General features: G+C 53.5%; 6 protein-coding genes and 1 non-coding gene across 10 annotated transcripts; 4 read left to right on the top strand and 3 right to left on the bottom strand.

Annotated features, from left to right (window-relative positions):
• Positions 1-421: 421 nt before the first annotated feature.
• On the bottom strand, positions 422-494 carry H257_13471. Its single transcript has one exon. It is a non-coding gene; the product is annotated as a tRNA-Val (tRNA).
• An 80-nt stretch (positions 495-574) lies between these two features.
• Positions 575-7613, top strand: H257_13470 (hypothetical protein; the record flags this gene model as incomplete). Its single annotated transcript, XM_009840989.1, has 15 exons — positions 575-1771; positions 1831-1929; positions 2048-2328; positions 2391-2516; positions 2587-2688; positions 2733-3198; positions 3244-3357; positions 3434-3978; positions 4069-4238; positions 4284-4456; positions 4531-4725; positions 4783-5044; positions 5090-6483; positions 6544-7001; positions 7055-7613. The coding sequence occupies 15 exons, from the start codon at positions 575-577 to the stop codon at positions 7422-7424; spliced, it is 5952 nt and encodes a 1983-aa protein (XP_009839291.1). The 3' UTR covers positions 7425-7613.
• Positions 7316-9173, bottom strand: H257_13469 (hypothetical protein). Of its 3 annotated transcripts, XM_009840987.1 has the most exons (12): positions 9100-9173; positions 8991-9045; positions 8920-8938; positions 8805-8864; positions 8615-8747; positions 8456-8563; positions 8336-8409; positions 8146-8281; positions 8002-8083; positions 7741-7957; positions 7638-7679; positions 7316-7580 (listed from the first exon to the last, which is right to left on the bottom strand). In XM_009840987.1, exons 1-12 carry the CDS (start codon positions 9124-9126, stop codon positions 7487-7489), a joined length of 1047 nt encoding a protein of 348 aa, XP_009839289.1. In that variant the 5' UTR covers positions 9127-9173; the 3' UTR covers positions 7316-7486. The 3 variants fall into 3 exon arrangements, with proteins under 3 accessions (XP_009839289.1, XP_009839290.1, XP_009839288.1); XM_009840988.1 differs by having other exon boundaries at positions 7741-8083; XM_009840986.1 differs by lacking the exon at positions 7316-7580 and having other exon boundaries at positions 7613-7679; positions 7741-8083.
• Positions 9174-9680: 507 nt separating this feature from the next.
• Positions 9681-15425, top strand: H257_13468 (hypothetical protein). The gene is made up of 14 exons (XM_009840985.1): positions 9681-9935; positions 9986-10042; positions 10103-10355; positions 10433-10744; positions 10805-11138; positions 11667-11971; positions 12043-12368; positions 12444-13018; positions 13090-13561; positions 13612-13665; positions 13718-14201; positions 14251-14641; positions 14740-14914; positions 14967-15425. The coding sequence occupies exons 1-14, from the start codon at positions 9738-9740 to the stop codon at positions 15372-15374; spliced, it is 4344 nt and encodes a 1447-aa protein (XP_009839287.1). The 5' UTR covers positions 9681-9737; the 3' UTR covers positions 15375-15425.
• Positions 15426-16058: 633 nt separating this feature from the next.
• On the top strand, positions 16059-17324 carry H257_13467. 2 transcript variants are annotated; one of them, XM_009840983.1, is made up of 4 exons: positions 16059-16167; positions 16219-16422; positions 16471-16782; positions 16829-17324. In XM_009840983.1, exons 1-4 carry the CDS (start codon positions 16090-16092, stop codon positions 17198-17200), a joined length of 966 nt encoding a protein of 321 aa, XP_009839285.1. In that variant the 5' UTR covers positions 16059-16089; the 3' UTR covers positions 17201-17324. The 2 variants fall into 2 exon arrangements, with proteins under 2 accessions (XP_009839285.1, XP_009839286.1); XM_009840984.1 differs by having other exon boundaries at positions 16471-17324.
• Positions 17325-17619: 295 nt separating this feature from the next.
• On the bottom strand, positions 17620-19422 carry H257_13466 (hypothetical protein). Its single transcript, XM_009840982.1, has one exon. It carries the CDS (start codon positions 19386-19388, stop codon positions 17658-17660), a length of 1731 nt encoding a protein of 576 aa, XP_009839284.1. The 5' UTR covers positions 19389-19422; the 3' UTR covers positions 17620-17657.
• A 783-nt stretch (positions 19423-20205) lies between these two features.
• On the top strand, positions 20206-26194 carry H257_13465 (hypothetical protein). Its single transcript, XM_009840981.1, has 7 exons — positions 20206-21389; positions 21459-21716; positions 21787-22142; positions 22205-23271; positions 23322-23397; positions 23456-25650; positions 25711-26194. Exons 1-7 carry the CDS (start codon positions 20224-20226, stop codon positions 26035-26037), a joined length of 5445 nt encoding a protein of 1814 aa, XP_009839283.1. The 5' UTR covers positions 20206-20223; the 3' UTR covers positions 26038-26194.
• The last annotated feature ends 394 nt before the right edge of the window (positions 26195-26588 follow it).

Here is a 26588-nt window from a genome sequence, read left to right as displayed (position 1 = left end):
GCATTGTCGTATCTCGAGCACATCCAGTTGACAAACAGAGTTTGAAACTGCTTGGGTTGTTAGTCCAGAATGTACGAGGCAAAGCAGATCAGGTAAAAGTACCGCTCCAAGTAGTTCACTAACGTTACAACCACAAGGTCACACACATACTGTATCGATCAACCACTCAAAACGACAGTCGTACCTGCTCGCTGCATGAAATACTCTTGCATTTCCGCCGACAACCCGTTCTCCTTTATCAAATCGGGGCACGATTCGATGCAATCGCGAAGATTTTGCCCATGTCCACGGCGTAGTTGACCAAGTTCAGACTCGCGTCGCCATTGTGTAGGACCGCCCTGACGATTCCAGTGATGGGATCCAATACCTTACTGTTAGTATAGAAAAATCAAAAAGAAAAAAAAGTTTTGAGAAAAACGAATATCGATGGGGGGGATCGAACCCCCGATCTCAAGCGTGTGAAGCTTGCGTCCTAACCACTAGACGACAACGACATTGCTGTGTTATTAGAATAATACGAAAATATAAGCATATATTTTACTCGCAATGTGCGCGGCATTTTTGGATTGATCCCATGGACCCGGACGAGTTTGTCGGCGACTCGCAGTCGGAAGACGATTCGTTCTGGAATGAAGTCGACCAAATCACTCAGCTAGCCATGGAGAAGGTGACATCGACGACCTTGACAAGTGTCTCTGCGGCAGTGTCTCCTACGCCTGCATTAGATGTCGTTGCTGCTCTTGATGGAATGGTCGCCGAATCGTTGCCACGCAGGTTCAACGAAGGTGATTTGGTTGAAGTGGAGAATCGGACATGGCCTGGTATCAATAAGATCGGTGGAGCGGCTCGAGTGACCCGAGCATACGACGAGGATGGCATGGCGGTGGTGGACGTCCGATACTTCCTAGGCGGGTCCGAGCGCGCCGTAGCTATCGAGTACGTGCAGCCATCGGCCATTTTCGAGAAGAAGTCGCGTCAGCGTCGATCCCGCAACTTTTTTCACGACGAGTTCGCAGACGAATACCTTCCATCGCGCCGGCAGTTGGTCGACACCACCACATTGGACACCATCACCCGAGCGCCGCCCGCAACCGATCCGACCATCGAAACGGTCGATGTCCACACCAAACCTGCTGCTCGAAAGGTTGCCAAGAAGACTGTCGCAACTGGGGCATCTACAGACCTCACAAACGACACTTTTGACCGAGATAGTAGCATGAGCGACGACGACGACGATACTCCGCTGTATCGACGCTTCCACAATCTGGGAAAACTGGTCAAGCCATCCACAGCTCCCACCCCCGCCACACGTCAGGACTTGCCTACCGACACACATCGTAGCCATGCATTAACCGACGGGATAACATCTGTGCTCGAGTCCCACTCAGTTGGGCCCTCCCCGTCCGCCGAGAACGTCGGTGCCCGAGCTCCGTCATCGCCAGTGACAATAGATTTGTGGTCTTCAGACGACGGTGACGACAGTCGGTTGTCACCGCAGCGGCGGCGCCACCACCACCCCCACCTCCCACGACGCCATAAGAAGCGGAAGCGGCGCCACTTTGTCGGTGGATATGACGGCGACAACAACTTTATCCAGCCAGAAGACAACGCGATGGACTTGCCCGACGATGTCCAGCAAGACACGGGGTTCGCCCTGGCCAAAACGACCAAGGAGCTCAAGCTCCAGTACCAGCAGCATGCGACAGCGTTTGAACTGGCGTTGCAGACGTTTGAATCGATGCGCAGTGGCCAGATCGACGCGTCGTCCAACGTACGGCTGCGACGGAGTGGAGAGTGTGTTTGATTGCTAAATGTCTCGTATGCGTCTAGTTGCGTGAGCTCGAACGATTCCACAAGCAGCACCTCGTGCGAGAAGAAGACATTGTCGACGCCATCTTGCGAAAGCTCGAAGCCAACGGCAAGTCTGTTGTACGTATCCCCAACCTAGGGGTTATTTTTAATAGTATTAGTCGTTTATATATTTGTATATCGTGAAAATATCATATCATGGCGAAAGAGAGGTGATGATGGTTGTTGGATGCATTAGAGCGCCGTGGAAAACCTCAAGCATGACCAGCGCAAAAGCCAAGTGAACGAATACGCGGTGTGGGTCAAGGGACGACGAGAGTCGGCTTTGGCGGTGGATCCAACCTCGGAGGACGAAGGTTCTGGCGGCAGCTTGTCGTCCGAGTCGTCGGAAGCTGGTTCGGACAGATGGCGGCAATCTCGTCCGACAATCGATCGACCAAGGCGCGCCAAGTCGGCAACAACAGTTGCAGCGAGCAGCCTTTCAAGCGACGAGTTATCCGACAGCGACGGCAATGAACGGTGGGCACACGGCCGAATGAGTAGACGGAGGGGTTGATTATTGTTATTCTAATCTAATTTAGAGTACGGGGGGCAGCCTCGACCAAGCCACAGGCCAACACCCCGCGGATGTTTTCAGCGGAAGAATCGATACCAAACATGTTGTTTCACGCGTCTATGCATCGAAATGGCCGACTCGATGATCAAAGGTAGTACGAAGAAGTAGAAGGGATGTTCATATGACTTGACCGTGCTGACGTATTTACCACCTCGTGATAGTAGTAAACCCCTACTTCGACGGCGAAAACCAAGTGCTTTTACGTATACACGACAGACGAACAAACTGCCAGAATCGATACACTCGACCACATCCATCGACCGGTACTGCTTTCTTGCTGAATGATGAAAGTAACAGCATCATATAGGGAGGAGTACCTGCCGCGAACGATCCGCAACATCCCGCCTTCGATTTTGGCATCGTCCGAGTGGAATTGGAAGGGCCTTCTCAGGCACAAGCGACGAGCTAGCCAGCAACACGAGGGGACCGGCGCCCCACGAACCAAACGCCATTCTTCAAAGCACCCTTCCAAGTGGAAACTCAGAGTGTACCGAGCCCCTGTCCACCCTGGGGGCCACAGCACAGCCACCAACCTGCGCCGTCCCCAACACAAGCAACCTCCAGTGTTAAACAGCCCTCCCCCCACCCCTGCACTCGGCACCCACGACCTTGACCCAGCAGTGTCAAGCATCTTGCAATACACGTCGGACGTGATTCCAAGTGGATGGCAGCCGACGCAGGACGAGTTGGCCTTGCTCAAGACAGTGTTGGTCGTGCCAGACGCTCAATCGAGTCTGAACTTGCCGCCTTGGTACCATTCTCCGCTGCCATTGGTATGATCTTGATTGGACTGTGAAAGTCTTGTAACCCTGGTGTAGTTTGCACGAACGTTGGGGCTTGTGACCAAGCTCATACGGACCCTACGACATGGGTTGGTAGACTTGCAACATGCTGAAGGAACGTTCATGGAACAACAAGCTGGCGCGTCAGAGGTAAGTACTGTACATGTCTCCCCAGTACATAGCATCGACACGTTGTATTCACAAGGACGTATACCATTTCCTACAGTTAATTGAAGTCGCTACGCTGGAGCGCATGAGCCAGAAATGTACGGCGCTCATGTCCGAGTTGTATCGCCTGCATACAACGCTCGAGCCAATCAACTTGGACGAAATCCGATGGTTACTCGACAGCCTTCCCCGCATCCACACCCTGTTGGCAACTTCGCCGTCATATTACTTTTACTTTGAACGAACCGAGTCATCGTCGACTGTGTTTCTCCACACCATGTGTACGCTGTATCGGCATGCACTCGACATGGACCCCCCTGGTATGCTGGACCGCACGCTGCTGTTTCTGATCGAGTACCATATGCACTTTACCCCGGTTGGCAAGGAGGCGCGGTCGGTGCTGAGTCTGTGGCAGTGTGTGTTATCCCACCAGCCAGATTTGTGGTCAACCCTGTGTTTCCAACACTTGGCTCAAAATCCAACGGTGAAAGCACTCGCCAAGTCGGTGTACCCCCACGCGACCACAGGTCCTGAGATCGACATGCTCGTTCGTGAAACCATTTGGGACGTCGTCGTGTGGTTGTCCCCCATGCCCGACAAAACGTAAGCAGGGGGTGATCCATATATATATATTTATACATTTGTTCGTTTACATGAGGTCTATAAAATATACCTCACCTTATTTGCGGGTAGGTTAGCCTCAAATTGGATGTTGGTGGGGGGGTTGCTGTCTGGGTCAGACGCGCTGCCATTTTCACACACGTTTCGCGCATCCATAACATCGGACGCTCTGATTGAAATGTATCGGCAGCGCATCTTGCAACGGATGCTCGTGTTGTCTGCTGCATGGGCGCCGAGTCACGGTACAGCGTACTGCCGTTGTGTTGATGTTGATGTCGACTGTATAGTCCCCGTGGTGATGCTCGTGCTAAAGCTGATGCAGTCGCCGCCGCGGATCAAATCCCCACGGTTACCTTCGTTTCTGATGGAACTGGCGCTCGAACCGACCGAGCGCGACGCCATTCTGACTTACGATATCGACGCGAGTGACTGCAGCGACTTGATGGGTCGTGTGATTGTGGTTCGTACACCCCCCCAAACACATCATATAAGATTCCATGTCTATATCGTACCGTGGTTTCGATATGTTGTTAGATGCAAATGATCCAATTCGACAAACCCGTACTTCGAAACCGGTTTCGCCACCCCGTCTTGAATGCGCTCAAGCACCAGCCAAGGCAAGACCAGTCTACAGCTGAAACGACCAAGTGGAACTGGACCAACCCCATGCAAAAGCCAGCGGACCCCCTGCCCCCCGCCCCTCCAAGTGTAGAATCGCCGTCCCCCAATGTACAGCCCCTTAGGTCGTCCAATGGGTGGATATTGACTGTATCATTTGCACCTTAGCATGTTCGCCACATTGTGCTCGTCAGCATGGTTCTTGCGACCATCATGACAGACGAGCTCAAGTCGTTCAAACGAGATTTGACCTTCTACACGAACGAAATCCTGCGCGCAGCAGCTCCTGGCAACCCCACGACGGCGATGCATGCGCTGTGGATCATTATGACAGCCATGAAGGCCCATCTTCCGTTGATGCCGTCGTTGCTCAGCGCATGCAATGACTTGTTAGTTCAAATGACCAAACAATCATCCCCCCAAGAGTCAGGTATGTCTGGGATTGAAAACGTCGTGCTCATCTATATGTGTGTAGTCGACGCGATAGAGTTCGCGCTGCACTGCCTTCTCCAAGTCGCCAAACACTTGGTTCAAACTGCCGTGGACTCGACATCGCTGCGTCCGTTGGCTGAGTGTGTCCAGGGCATCCTCAACACTGGATTTGACCATGTGCTGCAACTATGCTTTAAAAAAGTGCTCCCCCGGTCTGTGCTGTCCATGGCAACGTCGATTCTAGTGTGTTTATGCCCGCACACGCCCATGACACCTCCACCATCTCCATCTACTGAATTCGACGAGTTTGACGATCCCGAAGAGATGGCGCTCTTGGCATCGTTGGACGCTGTCAACTCGTCCACATCTGGCATCGTTGTGACCTTGAACTACCGCCACGTCCTTGCCGAGTGTGCCGACGGCGTCGTCAAGTTGCTGCGTGTGAGTTTGCAAAGGTTGGCTTTGCAAGAATTTGCGTCGACCGCCGTCCTCACGGCCGTGGGCGTGCTACTAGCCCACGCGACCACGTTCCAGTGGGACATTCTCCAAGCCTCTTCGACCGGCCCGACGGTGTTTGTGTTTTCACGGGTGCTCGCGACTGCGATATCCAACGGTCCGACCCATTACATGGAGCATTTCCTGGCCACACACAACAAGCCCGACGTCGCGCTTGTCCAAGTGTGGCTGTTGACGTTGATGGACCCGTGTCCAACGTACTGGAACGCGTGGGCAGGGCGGTTCTCGAGCTGCTCGCAACCAGCGACGTCGTTGCTGCATGTCCTGACTGGTTGCACCGTCACCTTGACTTCGAAGTCGTCGTCGTTCGGTATGCAATATGACCAGCGAACTAGCGCGTTTCGTCGGTTTTGCACCAATGTACTCGACCGGTACAACTCGGCCGGCGGTGACCACGCCAATACTTTGCGATCCATTGTACTGGACTTGCATCACGGGGTGCTAGCGTCGTGGGTGGACGCGTGCAGTGCGTCGTTGCAGTCGCTTTGCAAACACACGTCGCCCGACTGGACGTACCTTGAAGCACTGTTTGCCGACTCGGGCGACTATCGACAACACGAAAAGCAATGGGTGGCGTCGCCGTCGGTGAAATCAAATGCGACGCTGGCGACGATTCAGTACTGCCACGTCGTGTACGCGTACCTGTCGAGCGTGTTTTCGGTCTGGGGCGGCCTCGCGAGAGGCACACACTTGATCTTTGCCACGTTTTTGCAAGAGTTCTTCCCGTGTGCTGCGTATGCCCAGCATGATCACGCCGCCGCCCACTTGTTTGCGTCCACATTGCTCTTTCGAACCAAACCCACGGCCAAGTCCAACTGGTTTGGCAGCAAACTCGACAAGCCGTGGGTGTCGGCCGTGGAAACGCTGCGGTCGTTCTTTTCCATAAGCGTGGCGCCGTCGCTCTTGACATGGGTGGCCACGGTACGCCTCCAATCGAATCATTCGTGGTTTCATAGTGGCTCATGTTGTCGACGACGGTAGACTGCCCCAGCGTATCACCTGTACACTGGCGGCTACGCATCGTCCCCACTGCGGACATTTGTGCTCAACGTGCTAGACCCAGAGGGACCTCTGGGATTGGCCAGCTACTATCCAATCGTGGACGCCCACGTGGCGTTGTCTCGTGTCAAGCGTGAAAGCGACTACGTGGCGTGCGGGCTATATGATTGTCCGAGCCACCAACCCCCACACCATTCGAACGACTCGAACAACCAAAACGCCCTTCGACTGTATCTCCTAAACGTGAGCATGCCGCAGTACGTGCAATCGCTTCAAGACGTGGGCGACCTGTGTCCGGTGCTGCAGCTTCTCCGTGCCAGTGCTTGTCACGCCAACCAGTACTGTGGCCACGAGCTAACCCCCGTCGACTTTGTCGTGTCACTCCAGGCGTGTGTTGAGGTGCTGCTGCCCACGTTCGCCTGTGACCTCACTGCCACCATGTATGAACTACACTTTGTCGACATTGAGTGGTGGTTTGAACGTCGTTAGCTAGGTGTGTACTTCACGTGGAACTCGTCGAGTGGGTAGAACGTTGTCTCGAAGCGAATAAAACAGTGGGCGACCCGACCATGGAGGCCATGGTGCAGCTAGTGGTGCTGCGAAGTCTGAAACTATGGTCGCTGCTCGAGCCTGAAAAGGGCATCCCCGTGCGACTTGAGCACGAACACGAGTTTATGCGCATCCACCATCGTTTAACCGACCAGTGCAGCTTCACATTCCGGACGTTGCCGTCGCGGACAGGGTCAAGTGGTTTGAATGTGTTTCGAGCCAAGGGCGACGTGTTGGCGACTGTCAAGCGATTCGTTAGGGTCGCCCAAGCGAGTGGAGACAGCACCGTACGCCGCCTTGTGTCGTCAGATTGAAAGTCGTCATCCTTCCCACCTTATTCATTGGATTCTCATGCACGGTATCATTGATAACAGAGTCATGTGACAGTGTTCTGTCGATGGTCAGCTACAACGTTGTCCTTCTTCAGCATCCCGAGCCCATACCCGAGATACTTGGACCCTTGCGTGTCACTACAAAGAACGACTGGACATTCGAATACACACATCTTGACATTTGTACACACATACCGAGTGCTTTGAATGCGTTGCGCTTCCCTTTTCTCCCGAGGCCTAGAGTTGACAAGTATCAGAGGTCATATGTACTTCCAGCGGTAAAGTGCAGTTGCTATACTTGGGTTGTTCGAGTGTGGCGGGAGCAGACTGGGGAGTCCCGACATCGACTGCATCGTTTGTACATGGCGGTAACGGAATCCGGTCAACTTGCCGCCGCCGCCGGTGTCCTCCTTGTGAGTTTGTTCCCAATGCCGGTATCGATTCACTTCGTGCCATCTGCAGATTATGCCGCGCCATAGCCCGGTCAGCTTTTGCGCCGTTGAACTTTGCCGTGCCTAAAATGAATCGTGAGCATATTCGACAGGTGCTTTGGGTGTACCGCCTTTGGCACACAAAAATGGCTGGCGTTGGATGCTCACGGGCTCGCCTGCTGCTTCTGCAAGTACAATTCCGTAGCCTCGCTACTCCACACTTTCATGAACGTCGGGTCCTTCCCGGGATTGGAATATATATATATATATACCATCAGCGCAGACTCTTTGGCACTGGCCCCAACGGACACTTGGGTGAGTTTCATTTGGGCCATGTGCAGATCGATCATCGCTTGGTTGTACCGGTCAGTCCACACGTTCACTTCGTCGGTCTTTTGCATGAGTTTTCTACTTTGTATCACTCTAGACACTGCACGACACTGTCAATCGACGCCGCCCTACCGTCTCGTGTCGAGCAGTTGCAGTTGTGTGGCTTCCAATTCGGCGTGGGTAGTGTGGAAATCGTGCTCGGCAATCTGGAAGCATGGGGTTAGCGCTGGTTTGGACATAAGGTGGACGCACGTGCAGCAACTTGGTGCTCACGCGGATGGACGCACGCAGGCCATTCACTTCGGCCCGTTTCCCCGCGGCTTCTTCATGCGCTAGTAGCGCGCCTTTTGTCGCCACCGCCTACAGGTGGCCAAAAAGATGATGCCAACGTGAATAATGAAGGCGCCGTACGGCTTCGCTCGACAACGCTTGCATCTCCCGCTCTCGAATATGCGAAGCTTCCATCTCCACGAGACGTTGCGTGCGCTCTTCCTTCAACTGGTCCAGCAATGTGTTCACTTGACGGTTGTTCAAGATGGCTTCCCTGTCACATGACCATGTCACAGAAGGCAAATGGGTTATCTATAGGAGCATGCTGTACAGCTCGGCTCGTTCGGCGGCAATGTCTTGCTTGAGGGTCTTGTTCTCGTCCTCAAACGTCCTACGAGTGCAGCATGGAGTCCCGTCCGATTGTTGACAAGTGCATCAATATGTACTTCATGCGGCCAGATTGCGCTATGCATCGCTTAAGATGTCAGCCACACAGACGACATGCCACGTCACGCACATTGATATCGCAAGCGAGCCATTTCTAGTGCCGCCTCCAGCTTGTTGATGCGCTCCTACTCGTTTGCATACCCGTCTACAGGACGCCAGTGCCAATGACGGGGTACTACCTCGTACTGCCGACTGTTCATGGGCATCGTGGCCTACAGTACAGTATGTACTTGGACGGGCTCTTGATTATCTGGGCGTGTAACCGTTGCGACGTTTAGTCTTACCAATGTGCCAACCGTTTCATAACGTTCCCCACACCACATGAATCGTTGGCGCGCGTGAACTTTATTTCAAAACTTGTCCATGACTGGCAGCTTCTAGCGTTACACTCATTGGGTGGGCGTGCAATGACGTCTATTGATCTCACGCTTCTGCATGGGGCCTTCCAAAGTCCACCCCAAGCGAATGAATGCCACACTCCCATTGAGCTATTCCCACCTCTCCATCAACACTTGCCTCCATGAATAAATCTGACGATCTTTGTCGCCACGTCGTGATGTCGACGAGTCACTGGGCGCTTCGTGCAACTTCAACGACGCCACGACGCTTGCAGGGCGACAAATCATCCGGATAATGATCCCGCGACATGCATTGTGATTGGAATTCAGTATTGAGTGACATTACCACCATTCTGGCAGATGGGTTTATCCGGATTTCCCGAGGAGTTCTAAAAATATGCAACGTGTAACCCACACCTTCATTTCCCCCTCAGACGCCAAGTCGCCGCCAGGACTTCATCCGCCTTTCCATCGCCAACATGGACCAACCCACAGAACTGCCTCCAACCATTACCTCTCCATCCGCGTCGCCATCACACCTCTCTTCATCCTTGCGCCAGCCGCCGTCCCTGCAACTGCTGCAGGAGAAAATGGGACCCAAAAAGTGGGAGAACCCGCTCGTGCCAGAGGCAACGCGCGCGAAATTCCGCGATGCCGAGCAGCTGGACGTGTTCCAAGTACGCTCCTTACGTCACCCGACCGTTCTAACGACTCGATGCGTTGTTAGTTTGTGGATACGGAAGGGTTGTTGTCCGATGCCGACGTGCAGACCTTGCTCGACGACGTACGTGGCAGCAGCATCCCATGAAAACCGTCCATGTCCCTCCGTTCATTTGAATATTAGGTCGAGGATTTGGACCTGGCGTTCATCAAGCAGATTTACACGGAGTCGCTGTTGTTTGACAAAGGCGCGAGGGCGAGTTTGACCAATTGCTCCATTGAACCGCTGGACGAGTTCGACTCGGTGCTGACGTCAACGCCGGAAACTATCGCGGCTTGGCGGGCATTGGGGTACGATGCGATCAATCGTGGGGAAGTTGCCGCCATGATTTTGGCAGGCGGCCAAGGCACACGGTTGGGCTTTGATGGCCCCAAAGGTACTATGCTGACCGTGATGCTCTCTGCCTATCCCATCTATGAGCATCTCACACCAAGCCCTTGACTTCTTCCACAGGCATGTTTGACATTGGTTTGTTGTCCAAGAAGAGTCTCTTCCAGCTGTTTGCCGAACGTGTGCTTCGCGTCCAGAAAAATGCGAAAAAGCACGGCCGCGTCGCGCACGACCCGGTCGTGCCGCTCTTCATCATGACGAGCCGCATGAACCACGACACGACCCAAGCGTTCTTTGAAGAAAACAACTACTTTGGGTTGAAAGGTGCCCAAGTCACGTTCTTTCCACAAGGCACGTTGCCCTGCTTGACCAAGACCGGCAGCATCATGCTCGAAAGTCCGCACTCGATTGCGCGCGCGTCCGACGGAAACGGAGGTATCCATTGCCTCGTCGATAATCCTACATCATGCTGGACTCACGAAACGTGCTGCGTAGGCGTGTTCACGGCCATGCTAAAGCACCACGTGCTGCAGAAAATGAACCTCGCCAACATTTTGCACTTGCACGTGTTCTCGGTGGACAATGCGCTCAACAAGGTCGCCGACCCCGTGTTTGTCGGGTATTGCATTGAAAAACAGACGGACATTGGCAACAAAGTCGTGTGGAAGACCAACCCCGACGAAAAGGTCGGCGTCGTGGCCAAGAAAGACAACAAGTTTTGTGTGGTCGAGTACAGCGAACTCGACGCCCAGAATGCCCAGCTCGTGGACCCCACGACCAACAAATTGGTCTACGGGGCAGGCAACATATGCAACCACTACTTTTCAGTGTACGAAACCATCATTATTTCTCGTGGAGAGATATGTTGGACTTGTTGGTTGACAAGCGAACATCGTCTATATATATATATATATATATATATATATACACGATCCATTTTAGCTGAAAGGACAATATATATATATATATATATTGTCCTTTTGTACATTGTAATATATATATATATATATTGTCCTTTTGTATATTGTATTATATATATTGTCCTTTCAGCTTGCGTTTATGCTGATTCACAAAATATCATGGATGGATTTTTTGTACTGCATTTTGTAACGTTATGTAAAAAGTTGTAGCTGTGGTGATGACAACTAACCACCCTAATTTGAAGTCATATACTAGTAACGAATTCCATGCTGGTTGTTGTACTGCAATCTGATTGGGTTTCAATACTACTACTTCTGCCGATGCTTTCTTTGGTGATAATATATACACTTGGATGTGTGTTTTCGATCGATTCCTCCATGTCGCTCGAGCAGTTTAGAATTAATCACGTAATAATTCATGTATTTTCTATCGATAGACCGTTCCTCACGCGCACGTTGGCGAGTTTGCAGTTGCCGTACCACATTGCCATGAAGAACATCCCGTCCGTGTCGATCCATGACGCCAGCACCACGTCGTTCCCGGGCATGAAGTTGGAAGCGTTCATCTTTGACATTTTTGCGGCCGCGACGCACATGGCGGTGCTGGAAGTGGCCCGGGAGGACGAGTTTGCCCCCGTGAAGAATGCAAACGGCAACACCGACAACGGCTACACGGCCGACTCGCCCGACTCGGCGCGATATTTGCTCAGTGCCCAGGCCAAGCGGTGGATCGAAGCCATGGGTACGAACTACCTCACTTTCTTACTTACTCGTGCTGCTTTATGTTGTTGTGTTGATGGTTACTGTGGTTAGGCGGAGATTTGAAATTGCACTTGGTGACCAAAGGCGAACTGGAAAAACGAGGCAAGCGGTTGAAACGCTGGTCCAAACGGTTGGTCGAATTCGACGCCGCGACCAACTGCATCACCACGTACAAGTCGGAAGACACCAAGTCGAAAAAGGCCAAGACGTCGTCTGTGGTCAAGTGCGAGCTCCAAGAACACTACGGTGTGTCCGTGTTATTGGGCAACGGCAAAGTGCTCCAACTCAAGTGTCCGTCCGAGGACGACCAGATCCACTGGAACCAAGTGATTACGGAAGCGTTGCAGCCTAATGTGGCCAACGAACGCCTCTGCGAAGTACGTATACACGTAGTTCTCGTTCTGCCTTTCCCATATCGACTGGTTCTGATCGAAATCATATGGTTGGTGTAGGTGTCGCCGCTGGTGTCGTATGAAGGGGAAGGCCTCGAGCATTTGAATGGCCGTCAGTTCTCGCTGCCGTGCCACGTTTCGGAAGAGTTTGCGCGTCGATTGAGTATGCACGTACCGTCGTTTGCGTTCATTTCCAACTCGAAAATGAAGAGCATCGTCGCCGATGGACCGGACCTCGTGCTGTCGGAAAGCGAGGCGGCCCCCGTCGTGGACAAATCGCACGACGTGGTCATTGAAACCAAATTTGCTGCCGTGACCCCCCTGGATGTGGCGCTGCGGGCAAACGAGCCAGAAGGCGTTCCTGGCTTCGCGATCTCGGGGGTTGTGACGTCGGTGGGCAACGACGTGGTCAAGTTCAAAGTCGGCGACCGCGTGTGCGCTTTGATCGCTAAAAATGGATGGAGCGAGTTCGTCAAAGTGCAAGAGAATGACTGCGTGGCCAAGTTGCCTTTGAGTATGCCGCTGTCGCTGGCGGCACACGTTCCAGTGACCACTTTACTCGCGCACCACCTCGTGCAACAGGTCCAGTCGGGTGACCGGGTGCTGATTGTGTCGCATGGCTACGGTGACATTGGGTACTTTACCCTCCTCGAAATTTGTGAATCATATGATATATATATTCGACACTAAAGAACTCTTGGTGTAGATACGTCTTGGCGCAGTTGTGTGCAGCACAAGGGGCGGCGTGGATTGGCATTTGGACCAACGATCCACACAAGTTTGCGTTTCTTGAAAACACCATTCCCGTTGTCAAGAGTGTGGCGGAAGCACACGAGTTGGCCACGGCCGCGACCGCCCTCGACGTGAATCTAGCGATTGACGTGAGCGTGACCCTCCACCAACCGACGGCAGCCGTCATCAAGACTGTGACGATTCAAAACTTGATTGGGGCGGTGCCCATCTTCACAGCGTCCGACTTGAGCGGCATGGTCGATCGAATTGCCAGTGAGACGCTGAGCTTTCCGTCGTCGTTGGTGGTCGAGAAGCCGCTGGCGTCGGTGGGTGCGACGTTGAAGGAATTATTGACCACCAGTGTGTCACTCCGTGTCAACACACCGGTGATACCTCAAGTCATCATCGACCAGTTGACTGAAGCCAAGCAAGACCACGTGTTGAAGGTGCTTTGAAAGAGTATCGTTATTTTGCCCCACTCACGTTGTGGCCCTAGTTTTACCAAGCTGGAAAGCTCACGAATGCCGAGATCGACCAACTGATTCAAGACGTAAGCAGCTTCTCATATATTGTAGACACTCATTCCCGTGGTGGTGTTCTAGTTGGAACACTTGGATTTGGACCATTTGAGCTCGATCTTTGAAACGAGCATGCTGTCCGACGGCGCGTCGGTCACGGGCTCGTTGGAGCCGCTGGACTCGACGGACGCGGTTGCCACGACCCCCGCGTCGACCATTGACGCGTGGCGAAACATCGGGTCGGATGCGATTCGACAAGGCAAAGTGGCGGCGCTGGTGCTTTCTGGTGGCCAAGGCACTCGCTTGGGGTTTGCTGGTCCCAAAGGCATGTACAACATTGGGTTGCCGTCGGAGAAAAGTCTGTTTCAATTGTTCAGCGAACGAATTCTGCGCCTCGAGTCGCTGTTGGGCGGCGGCGTCGCGGGCAAGATTCCGTTTTACATCATGACCAGCGTCATGAACCACGACGCGACCGAAGTGTTTTTCAAGCAGCACGGGTTTTTCGGGCTCCAGCCGTCGCAGGTCGTGTTCTTTCCCCAAGGCACGCTGCCCTGCTTTACCAAACAAGGTACGATGCGTGTGTGTTGAATGCCATTCGTATCGTTTATCGTTTGTAGGCAAATTGATGCTCGAGAGTGCGGGCAAGCTGGCCACGGCGTCGGACGGCAACGGAGGCGTGTACACGGCGCTGGAAAAGAGCGGCGCGTTGGACCGGATGAAGGCTGAAGGCACCGAGTACTTGCACGTGTTTTCTGTCGACAATGCCATGTGCAAAGTGGCCGACCCAGTGTTCATGGGGTACTGCATCGAAAAGAAGGCCGACTGCGGCAACAAAGTCGTGTGGAAGTCGCGTCCTGACGAGAGTGTGGGCGTGGTCGCCAAGCGCGGAGGCCAGTATTGTGTCGTTGAATACAGCGAAATGGACAAACCCACTAGCGAACTTCGCGATCCCAAGACCAACCAACTGGTGTACGGCGCCGCCAACATTTGCAACCACTTTTATTCCTTGTACGTCATATATATATATATATTGGGTTTGCCGTCTATATGTATATATATTTCTTGGGTTGCCATGCCGTGGCTAAATCAATGATATATTTGTGTAGGGAGTTCTTGCAAAAGTGTTGCCGCAGCGACAACATGACCGTGTACCACGTAGCTCACAAGAAGATTCCGTACGTGAGTCTAGAAACGGGCAATGTGGTCACGCCCACGACCAATTCCGGCATCAAGTTGGAAGCGTTTATCTTTGACGTGTTTCAGTACGCCACAGCCATGCAGGTATGAAATATATTGATATATATATATATAGTGATATATTCATTGTATCTAGGTCTTTGAAGTGACGCGGGACGAAGAGTTTGCACCAGTGAAGAACGCCAAGGGCAGCGCTGTGGATTCCCCCGACACGGCCTGCGACATGATTTCAAACGCTGCCAAGAAATGGATCCAAGCGGCGGGGGGGTCGTTCGACCCTATGACGTCTGGGCTTTGTGAGATTTTGCCCACCGTGTCGTACGGAGGCGAAGGGCTGGAGCATGTGGTCGCTGCCAACATGAAGTTGCCTCTCTTGATAGACTCGAGTCGGCCAAAGGGACGCCGGACATCGTCGGCGTCCAACACCCGCCGACAGGCACCTGACCAACCCCCTCTTCGCCAGCCCGCCTTATCGGAACCACTTGCGATTTCTGCGAGCGACCAGAAGCCCAAAAAGGCCAAGAAGAACTGCACGATTCAATAAAGTACCGTTAAACCCAAGCTAATCAATCCATTTATATCTCTCTACCGGAAATACGAACTGTTCGTGGCGCTTGTTGTATTAGTCGTGTTTATTATTAATATCAATAACGTTAATATTATAGTTCTTATATTAAGTTCTAGTATTAATCGTCCTTGACATGCGAAACAGCGAATTTTGGAAAATATATTTATGTAAGAGCCCGTCTGGCAACGTCATTTTGGGGCCGAATTCAACAAATATGGACGTTTTACCTCCATTTTGAAAATGGCATTTTGGTTCTGATCAAAATTGAAAACATGTTTTGCTTGACGAGATTTAACTCAAATCCTATAATTCCACGTGGGATTTACTCGTTGAAGTGGTCCAAAACGCCATATTACAAATTGATCCCATTTTGCGAGAAAGTGGAATATTGTTTTTGAAATGTTATAGTGCATTTCACCCAAATTTGGCATTTCACCAAATAGCATTCGAATCCATTTAACCTCATTTAAGCTTGAACAAACTATATGATACAACGAGTAGTATATATGTGGTTTTGCCCAATGCGGAGGGGTCAAGTGATTTGATTGGCTTAGGCGGTTCTTTAATCCTCCAATACGTTTAAACGTATACGTAAAACGCTTACTACTTTCGATTTAACGTGTTGTCTGATGACATTTGGTGTCAATCACAGTTGCATTTCACGGACACAACTCCGTCGGTCAAGTTGGCGATGGCCGAGGTGACGGCACTGACAAAGCGGCGGGAAATCGTGCGCAATAGCATGCGCCGACACCGAGCCATGAATAATGTAAGTGGCTAGCTGTAAAGATCGACAGGATCACGGAATGATGTGCACTAGAGGGTCATGCAAGATCTCCAAGAGCAAGTGGCGTTCTTAGAATCCGTGTACAATGCCCATGTAGCGTCGAGCTCGTTGGACAAATGGGATGCTCGTTTGGACAGACTTGCGGCGTCCACTCAGTTCTATTTGCACCAAAACAACCTCCTCTTAGACGCGCTGCGTCGTCGCGCCGCCATGAACGAGTCGTTGCTTCGTATGATGGTACACGTATTCCATACCAGTTGCATCCGACTCACACTATCGCTGCAGCCTCGTCTGACGGACATGCCATCCTTGCTCTACGACGACCAGTTCATTCAGTCGCATCTGGACGAGCTCAAGTCGACGTTGTTGACGTCGTCCGACTATCGTTCGTTCCCATCGGTGGCCAACACTTCGAGCGACAGCACTGACGGGTGGAAGTCCGCGACCGCCGCCACCAAGTCAAGCGTGCAGTACAAGTCGACCAAAGTGTGCCGCCACATTGCGGCGCCAGCGGTCGACCTGTGGCTCCAGATGTGGACCATGTACGCCAACGTGCAGGCCATCTCGAAAATGGGCAAGACCGTCACCTCGGCTCGTGTAATATGCCACCACACGCTGTGTTATCAACACGACTTCTTTGTAGCTGGTTCGACTTGTGGACCTCGACACCGTTCTGTTTGAAGTGACTATGGCGGAGCAGCCTCGCGTCGTACTGCTCCATCGGTTTCACACTGGGTCGGCGTTCTACTTTGCGCGCGTCGTTTGCGACAAGGCCGCGATCGGCCTCGGCCGTCCCCACGTGTACCACATGAACCTCCTCGAGTTGGAAGACCAACCACGTCGGGGAGACGTGTCCGTGATGAGCAAAGGGGTGGTGTCGCTTGACGTAGTTGGGCCGGCCCACGCCCACGCGGTGCTGGCCCAAAACGTGTTTCAGCTGTGTACGTACGAACGGCATTTCCCCCACGATGCAAACGAAGTACGATCTGGTACTAGTAGTACTGGTCAAGTGTAAATTGCACCACCAAGAGTAAACGAGTCCAGTTTATCCCCCATATGGCACCATGCGTTAAGCGAGTAATCTCTCGTACGAGGCATACGTTAACGTCATTTGAACAACTAACATGGAGGAGCCTCACTAGTCGTACCATGAACTTGGCTGAACAGTGGTGCTAATTACAAACTACACACACACACATGGTCACCTTGCCCTTTGAAGATGTACATGAGTGCATTCAATACTCCCCTGTCTGGATCCTTCAAACTTGGCGTCCAAATCATGTTTGAGTTTGAATGGTCAAAAGTCGATACTTGGTAGATGACCTGTGTCATACCAACCTTTGCTGCCACGTTCTACTATGGGGAAGGGGAATAATCAAGCTTGTGGTCATCACCCAAGCTTTGGCCCTATCGAATCCGACCGAGACGGTATAAAGGTATGCAATCATGTAATATTATTTATTCAAAAAAGCTCAACACAACACGACGGGGAACCGCGCTTTGAGTGGCGCCGTCGCTTCGTGGTACATGGCCAGTTCCAATTTGGTGGCGCGCACTTCGACCAGGGGCGTGAGCTCGTCCAAACACTCGCCGACACGGCGGCACATGTCGTCGTAATAGTTGGGGGTGTCGGACGCGCGCGCTTCTTCGAGCCACAGCTTCATCGTTCCCAGCACATAATGCCGTTTGAGCCAAAAGTGTTCGAGCACGAGAGACTCAAAGCCCAGCGCCGGCTGCTTCATCGCCATTGTCCACGCGAACCGGACGGTGGCCAGGCGAAGCGGCTCAAGGCCGCCGTTCTCGTTGACGCGGACATCACGCGGAAGTTGGGCGACCGCGCCGCTCCACTGCCGCTCCCGACCAGGTTCGTTGTAGTATGGCAGCTCGGCGCCGAGAATCGCACCTTGGATTGACACGAGCACTTGCAATATCGTCGACGTGACCGGGTTCCACGGGTCGCCAGTCCACGTGCCCAGCAGCGACAGACATACTTTGCCGCAATTGTACAAGTTTGGACTGAATCGGACGGATCCGCCGCCAGTAGTCATGAACTTGACGGTTGGAGGGGCTTGCGGGTACGTGTCCGGCACGACGAGGAGGAAGTGGAAGCACCCCGAGTCGTACGGCGTCTTGCTGGGCCCGGTGATGAGCACCGACAGCTTGTGCGGGTGCTCTTCGTCTACGCGCAAGGCGATCATCGAGCCTTCATGCAACGGCAGGTTGTCCGGCAACGCGGCCAGCTCTTGGTTCAAGCGGCGCATGGCGCCAGGGACGACGACTCGATTGGAAGGCGGTTTCGACGTCACAGTCTTAAAGTACGACTCATCGAACGCGTACGAGCCAAACTTGAGCGCGTCCATCGTTTGCTGGTACGTGCCAATGGGGGCGGGTGTGGGCTGGAGGTCGTCGGGCCGAACAAACTTGATCTCGAGGCAGCATGAGTTTGCAAACGTCTTGTGGATGGTGTGGTGCGGCGGGAACGAAGACACGACCTCGAAGAACGAGCTCAAGCACGTTCGAATGGGAATTGTCTTGTTGGCTGTGACCGCTTGGAGAAAGCACGACGCGTCGAAGAACGGATGGTTGTGCAGGTACACGATGATCGCGACGAGGGCGGCGCAGAGGTCCACATGGAGCGACACATGGGCTGCCGTTGGGTTGTAAAGCCACCGTTCAAAGATGAGGGAGAAGCGCGGGTGCAGGATGTGATGCTTGATGTCGTCAAAGTACACTGCCGGTACACTCAACGTCGTGCACGCTTGAACAAGCGCCAACCACAGCTGCAACACTTGGGTGGCAAGCTCCGTGTGGCACGATTTTGGCAACGTCTTGCTTGACGGGGTTGACGTTGGAGGTCGTCGTCCGGGCTCGTCATCCAAGTAGAATGGTTTCCACAGGTTTTGTCCGTCGGCAGTTTTCCGCTGGACCATTCGATTTGGAGCCTTGGTGATCTCGGGCGGTGCCGAGGCCACGACAGGAACGGATGGTTCGAGCAAGAGGCTGTCGAGGAGACCCAACAACATCTCGAACAAGAACAGGTCCTTCAAGCATTTGACAAACTTGGTGGGACGCTTGCAGCACTTGAGCTCATGGCAGTACGATTGGATGTCGTCGATGGCAGCGCGACTGTCGGCCGAGAGTGCTGCGTTCGTCTTACTCGCGATCATGCTCGTGAAGTACGTCGCCTGCAAGATTTCGTCCATCTTGGAGGAGTTGAAAAGTGCCAACGGCGAGAAAAGCTCGTTTTGGTGTCAAAATATCAAAGGTAAGAGATGACAGTTTCAGTGTTTTCTTCAAAAAGGTTGTGCATAAAGTCAAGCTGTCGACACTTGATTGGTTATCTTTGACGAATCAACGAAGGTTATTATACCAATTACGTTTGATTGGCCAAAAACGAGACCAAAATTGACCACAGAAAACACTATTTCGAGCGATAATTCATGGACGAGCAGTAAGGAAACAGTAAGGACACTGTATGGTGACAGGAAGATATTGCTATTTCGACCTGTATTGGACAATCTAAATTGAGCGATATAATCAACTCTACTGTACTGGTAAACAAACCTTGAATTCCCAGTCCAGGGTCATTGTGCGATTATACGTATATTCCCCTTCAAGATATCGTTTGCGCTGTACATTTTGGGTTTATGAACGCCAGCAAACTTCAACTTCATTGGCGCCAAAAATCACTGAAGGATGCGAACGTTCAACTGAACGTGCCCACATGGACCATGCCGCTCCATTGAAAGGATGCATCCTTCGTATGTTATCCTGAGATTCGATAGACGGGGTTTGCATTGGTTCTTCTTCTGGAACCTGCCCCCTCTCGACCGTCGTCGGCATCCACCTCCATACCACAGATGCGGTGGTAACATGGTACTTCGAAGTTCCCTCCCCGCGCTTTTTGGGTTTCGGCGCCACTTTCGGCCAATCAGAGTCGATATTTTGAACCGCACATATCGCTATATGAAAGTTTGTATACCGAGAAATACCAGTCGAAGTACTGTCGGCCGTAGTTTGGTAGATTTCGATTGGAGAATGAATGAACCTGCCGCAGACTCGGAGCGGCGGAATGCGGCGCCACAACTCCCTCTTAATGGCAATGCTCGTGGGAGAAGCTTGATGGCTGGTACACCGAAGGCAGGTCATCAATCCATGGCCATGGAGCAGCATGCAGTGGACACGACAACATTGACGTTCACACGTGGCGCAGCTGAATCGACATCAGGACACGAGGACTTGAGCGACGTGTACTTTCTTGTGGCAGACTTTCTCCGACGAGCGACGCCATGCTCCAGAGCGGCTTCTGTGCTGGAAGAGGAGCTGCATGCTTTGGGACTTTTGCGTACGGCAGTGAATTGGCAAGGAGACGAACGACGTGCGACCTACGCGGACGTGCATCTACGTCACCGCAACCTCCCTGCAACCCAGCTCGTGTCGCTTCTGCGTCGCAGCACAGCTGGAAAAGCTGACGGGTTGATGCGTCGCCAAGAAGTGGAGGCATCCACGAGCGAAGAACGCCGCAGTGCCTTGGACACGCTGATCCATTTGTGGCGCAACATACGAACGAACGAGCGCAAAGTCCACAACATCACGTTGTTGCTGGAGAAAATCAACCTCCGCAAGCGACACATGTCTGAGCCGGACGAAGTGGACCTTGTGGCGGAGCATCGAGGGGCGAAGCAGTTGGTGGACTTGAAAACTCAACTCGACCGCGACATGCACACAAGTCGGTCGGTGTGGCGCCGAGTGGAGGCATGGGGCTTAACGCATGCGATTACCACTGTCACCCCCACGACCAACTACTTTCGCCACTTGCGCCAACGAAGCGTCGTGGGCCAGTCCCATCATTACCCCCATCCTCGGTCGCTGCATCCATTGCAGTCGACGCCGCCCAAGTTTGTCTACAGTCGCTATCGCAAACTCAAGTCGTTGAGCGGGCACTTGCAAATTCCCGTGTTTTGCGTCACGTATGACAAGACTGGCAAGTACATCATCACGGGGGCGGATGACCGCCTCGTCAAGATCTGGTCGGCGCTCACTGGGGAGCTGCTGTACACGCTGCATGGGCACGTGGGCAACATCACTGACATGGACGTGCATCCGTCCAACGGACTGCTCGTGACCTCGTCCGACGACAAGACGGCCAGAGTGTGGGAGATCTCGACGGGTTTTTCGATCGCCGTCTTGGTCGGCCACACAAGGTACCTCATCGACCCGAGATGTTGGTCCATGCTTGGTGGTTTCACGACTGACATGTTGTTATTTCTTAGCGACGTCAACACGAGTCGGTTTCATCCGGTGCAAAATGTCGTCGTGAGCGCGTCGGATGACGGCACGTGCTGCATGTTTCGCCTTCCTGCCGTCGTCGCCGGTCCGTCGTCGGGCGGGTCGGAGTCGAAGACAGAGACTGTCCAGCGCCTCTTCAAACAACAAGCGTACTGCCGGAACATCAAACCATTCGTCGTGCTCAACCACACCAACGCCGCGCGACTGAACCGATCGAGTAAAGTCGTGTCGCTCGCCTTCAGGTACGCACACTCAACTTTTGGTGCAGTGCGCGGGGGTCTAATAGTCCTGTTGTTGTTGTGTGTCGACCAGTCCCCGAGGCGACTTTGTGGCGACGGGCAGCCAAGACGGCATGGGGCGTGTATGGAGCATTGAAGAGTTTATAGCGGAATCCACTCCCCCTGATGTTCCAGAGGCGACGACGGTCGACGAAGTGGACGCAGTCGTCAACTCGATCCCGCACCAGGTTCAAGTGTCCACGGCCAACTTTGTTGTCCAGCAACGTGTGGTGGCAGCCCCGGACGTCCCTGGTGCCGCGAATCCGCACTGGGCCAACAGCGTTGTCGTGTCCAACCCGATTGCCGTCATGAACGGCCACACGCAATCCATCACGACGCTCTTGTTCAACAGACGCGGGGACGCTATCGCCACGGCATCCATGAAGGATGGTACGCACAAAACAACAGTGTCACCACCGTTCCACATATGATTGAAACGTTATATTTTCTAGGCACTTCGCGGTTGTGGAAATGGTCCAAGAAGTTTGGCAAAGTCAGCCACACAATCTTGCACGGCCCCGAGATGCTGCTGGCGACTCGCCGCACGTCGTCCGAGCTGTCAACGGACCAACTGATTTGGACGTCGGACGATTCCACGCTCGTGACCTTGCACAGCCGCAAACCCGAAGTGACGGGCAAGTGGTGCCAGGCCCTCCGCGTGTGGGACCCCGTCGCATGCAAACCCATCCGGACGCTGTCGCATGAGACCCTCGGTCACGCGAACGCCGTGTTTGCCATGGACAGCCATCCCACGGACGCGCGTATCTTGCTCACGGCGGGATACGACGGCCGCATTGTCATTTGGGACATTCAAGTCGGCCGCATCTTGCGCTCGTTCCAAAACTGGGAGTCGCCCATCAACACGGACGGCTGTGCGATCCTGGACGTGAGCTTCTCTCCCTCCGGTGACGAGTTCGCGGCCACAGATCGCGCGGGTCGGCTCATGCTGTTCGGCACGGGACCGGGCGACGCTTTCCAAGGCACCCCCACGGAGCAGTACTTTTCCAACGACTACGCGCCCATCGATCTCGACATCCATTTGAATGTGGTGGACCGCGAAACCCAAGTCCAACCGCAGTTACTCCCTCGCTCGGTGCTCATGGACATGGGGCGCAACGTGTATCCCCACCAACCGCTGCATCTCATGCAGCCGCTAAGCCCTCGCGAGTACCAGACCAACGTCGACCTCCGTCGAAAGCACACGATTAGCACCCCATACTTCAACAGTATCGTGGACCAAGACGCAACCGAGCCGTTTGTGGACGCGAATTTCGTCGACGAACAACCGGCCAAGCCGCTAGTTCATCATCGGGCAACAGCCCCCGTGCACGCGTATCGGTTGAACGGTGACGCGGTCAAGGCGTCCGAGCTCCGTCGCCGCCGCCAACAAAGACCGGCAGAGGACCCGACTGACCGCGACACGTCCGTGTTGAACGACGTGTTGCCGTCCAGCGAAGACGACGACGAGGATTTTCAAGTGAACGAGGCAGCTCAGGTGGAAGACGACGACGACGACGAGGTTTGCGACGTTGTGCGTACCTCATGGAGTTGTAAAAACAGCTCTTGTAGGACGAAGACATGGACGAGGATGACGACGCTGGCAGCGAGGACGAGTTGGACGGCGACGTCGTGTTGAACGGAAGTGGTAGTACCTCGTTCGTGTCTGTTTTGACTTGTATCTTACATGCCAACCAATCACTCAGACTCGCGTGCCCTGCGCAGCCAGCGACGAGCTCGTCAAAGCGAAGATGAAGACGACGTTCGACCACCCACAAGGAGACGCCGCCGACTTGTCGCCCGGGCTCAAGCGAATGTAGTCGAAGAAACCAAAGACGACCCATCGGAACCATCGCCACTCCCGTCGGACGAGAATGATGCTGCTCCTGCTGGTGGTGCCGTGGACGATTATCGCGAAAACGACTACTTGGTCGTCGAGTCCTCCGAAGGCGTCACCGTGTCGGGCAACTTGCGCGACAAGTTTGACGAGACCAAGCCGTACTCTCAAATGTTTGCGCAAAAGTCGTCGATTGTGTGTGGGTTTTGCGGTCGCGGCGACCAGGGCGGCATGTTCGCCCTGCCCGGAGCGCTCATGGGGGACTTTGCACTCGTCAACGGAGCCCAGCGCGTGTTTGTGCACGACCAGTGCGCCATCAGCTCCCCGCTGAGCTTCTTCCACGACGGATCGTGGTACAACGTGGCCAAGGAATTGCGCCGCGGACGACTGCTCAAGTGCTTCCACTGTGGCCAAAAGGGCGCGACCATCGGATGCAACACCGAGTCGTGCAAGGTGACGATTCACTTGCCCTGTGGGATGGTGCAAGGCTACAACGTGGACCACGTCCAGTACTTCTGCAAAACCCACGCCGCCAAGTCGGCCGCGTCCCACAACCACCATCCGTCGTCGATCTCGCCCGAGAGTTTTATCCGGCGGATGGGGCACCAGTACGACCGTCTGTACTGCCAGCAAAGTGTTGTCTCGCACGAGTTGGCACTCATTCCCCAAGTTGGCGACACGCTCGTGTATTGCCCGCAAGGCCATGCCGTGTTTCTACGGAGCTTTCCATCCAAGTTCCAAGCTGCGTTCAGGCGCCTGCCCCGGCCGTTTGCCGTGCTGCAGTGCCACGTCGTGGACATTCAGTTTGATTTCCCTCGAGTAGAACTGTACCCCCAGCAGAACCGCATCGTCATGCAGTTGGTCCTCGAGGTCACGGGATTGCCCGACGTGTATTTTCAAGACGAGCAACACTGTGACGTGTTGGCTTTCGGTTCGTTTGTGCCTGTCAACAGGTCGTTTGTCCAGGACGAGGCCGAGACTCGACCCAAGTGGCGCTTTCACCTGCAACATCAGCCATCCGAATGCGCCGAGTTTCTCTTGCTCGAGCAAAAGTACCTCAGCGGGTTCCAACTGCCGCGGTGGGCGGTGGGCGCGACCGTGCAGATGGCGTACCATACGATGGACGAACACGGTATGATCCAAGCCACGCAAATGGACACGGGCAGGATCCTGGACCTGTCGCCATTGGATCCGGCTGTCATGTCTCCGTGGGAATGCATCGTCGTACAGTGGGAGAACGAGGACACGCCGTGTCGAGTGAGTCCGTGGGAGCTCGAGTCGGATCAGACCCACTTTGCCCCGCCGACGATTCCGGAACGGCCGGCGCTGCTGCAAGGACTCATGTCCATCCGGCAACTGTCGGTGGCCGCGGGGTTCAACGAGCCCGTGCCGACGTCGACGCCGGACTACCACATTACGATCGCAAACCCGATGGACTTGAGTTTGATCTGCCAGCGCGTCGAGTCGAGTTATTATCGACACGTCGACGCCTTGCTCGCCGACGTCAAGCTCATGGTGCGCAACTGCGAAACGTACAACGTCGAGAGCAGCCTCATTGCTCAAAACGCGCGCAGTGTGCTCACCAATACAATGACGCTGCTGCATCAGTTGTTTCCGTCGCATGCGTGGCTGCCAGACCTGACATACGACGACGAGCCCGTGGTCGAGGCTGGGCGCGTCGAGTTGCCGGCTGCGGTGGCCACCACCGCCACAAACCACAACATTCAACCTCCAGCTCGCCACCGCCCCCTAAAGCGCGCGTTGGAAACCCACCACAACGCCAGCAAACGCAGCACTGCGGAACGGGACCAACGTCTGATGCAAACCATGCGGCTGCCCGTTGCCCAACGAGAAGCGTTTCAACAAGCTGTGGCCAAAGGCAAACTCGTCGAATGCCTGATCCAAGTGCACACCCACGCCCAAGCCGAAGACGCGTACTTGATCTTTGCCCACCCTGTCACAGACGACATTGCCCCAGGGTACTCTGCCATAATCCCCCAGCCCATGGACTTTGCCACCATGAAAGCCAAGATTCCGCAGTATCCGTCGCTGTCGGCGTATTACGTACGTTGACATTGTTTCTCTTCCCTGATCTTCTTGTTGACTCACGGGGTTTGAACGCAGGATGACTACATGCTTGTGGTGGACAATGCTATGACGTACAATCAGCCGGGGACGTTGGTGTTTACCGAAGCCAAGCGCATGAAAACCGTGCTCTCCAAATGCTTTGGGCGAGTTTTGGGGGGCCAAAAGGGCAAAGCCAAGGCCAAAGCGCGAAAATACGACAGCGACGACGACGACTCGGCCGAATCCAGCGACAGCAGCGACGCCCTGAGCGATGTTGAAGGGGAAGACGACGATGTAGAAAAGAGCGCGTCGTCGTCCAGCGAGAGCGAAGAAGCTGACGAGGACGATGAGGACTCCTTTGGTGCGGGACAGCGACGGAAATGAAATCCAACGTTGACGGTGTAAAGACGCACTCGATTGAGTCCATAACTATGTACTGTAGTTAACAACCACCCCATAAACCCTGACAAAAGTATATTTAGAGTGTTGTGATGATCGGGAGTAATAACATTAATTAATAAAGCGTCGAGAGGGATCTTCACGCATTGATGTTGTCATTTTTAATAATTCCCAAAGTATAATATTCGATTTACACAATTCTCAAAGGGTTGTTTTATCTTCAATTGGGCCTTATATTATTTTAAACGTCTACTACTACTATATATAATACTTGAACTACTCCGAGTACTTCCTATTCAAAGTTACGCATAAAGATAATTTCCCTTTTATCCAGGAAATTAGGTGAGACGTACAGTAGCAGTACTACGTACTCGGAGTAACTTAGTATTAATACTACAGTACACCATTTTTCGTTTAAGTTCAGGTTATTTCAGGTATATTTCGTCCGGTGCACAACTGATTCAAGTAATTATGCGTTATGTTCGCCGAAAATTCGATATATTTCGTCCAGACCCTACTTCGTTGCATTATATTTC

Source organism: Aphanomyces astaci (genome assembly GCF_000520075.1).
Source record: "Aphanomyces astaci strain APO3 unplaced genomic scaffold supercont1.49, whole genome shotgun sequence".
In the NCBI taxonomy this organism is placed as follows: Eukaryota; Oomycota; class Saprolegniomycetes; order Saprolegniales; family Verrucalvaceae; genus Aphanomyces; species Aphanomyces astaci.
Note: the sequence above shows the minus strand (reverse complement) of the source record. Positions and strands in the feature narration are given on the sequence as shown.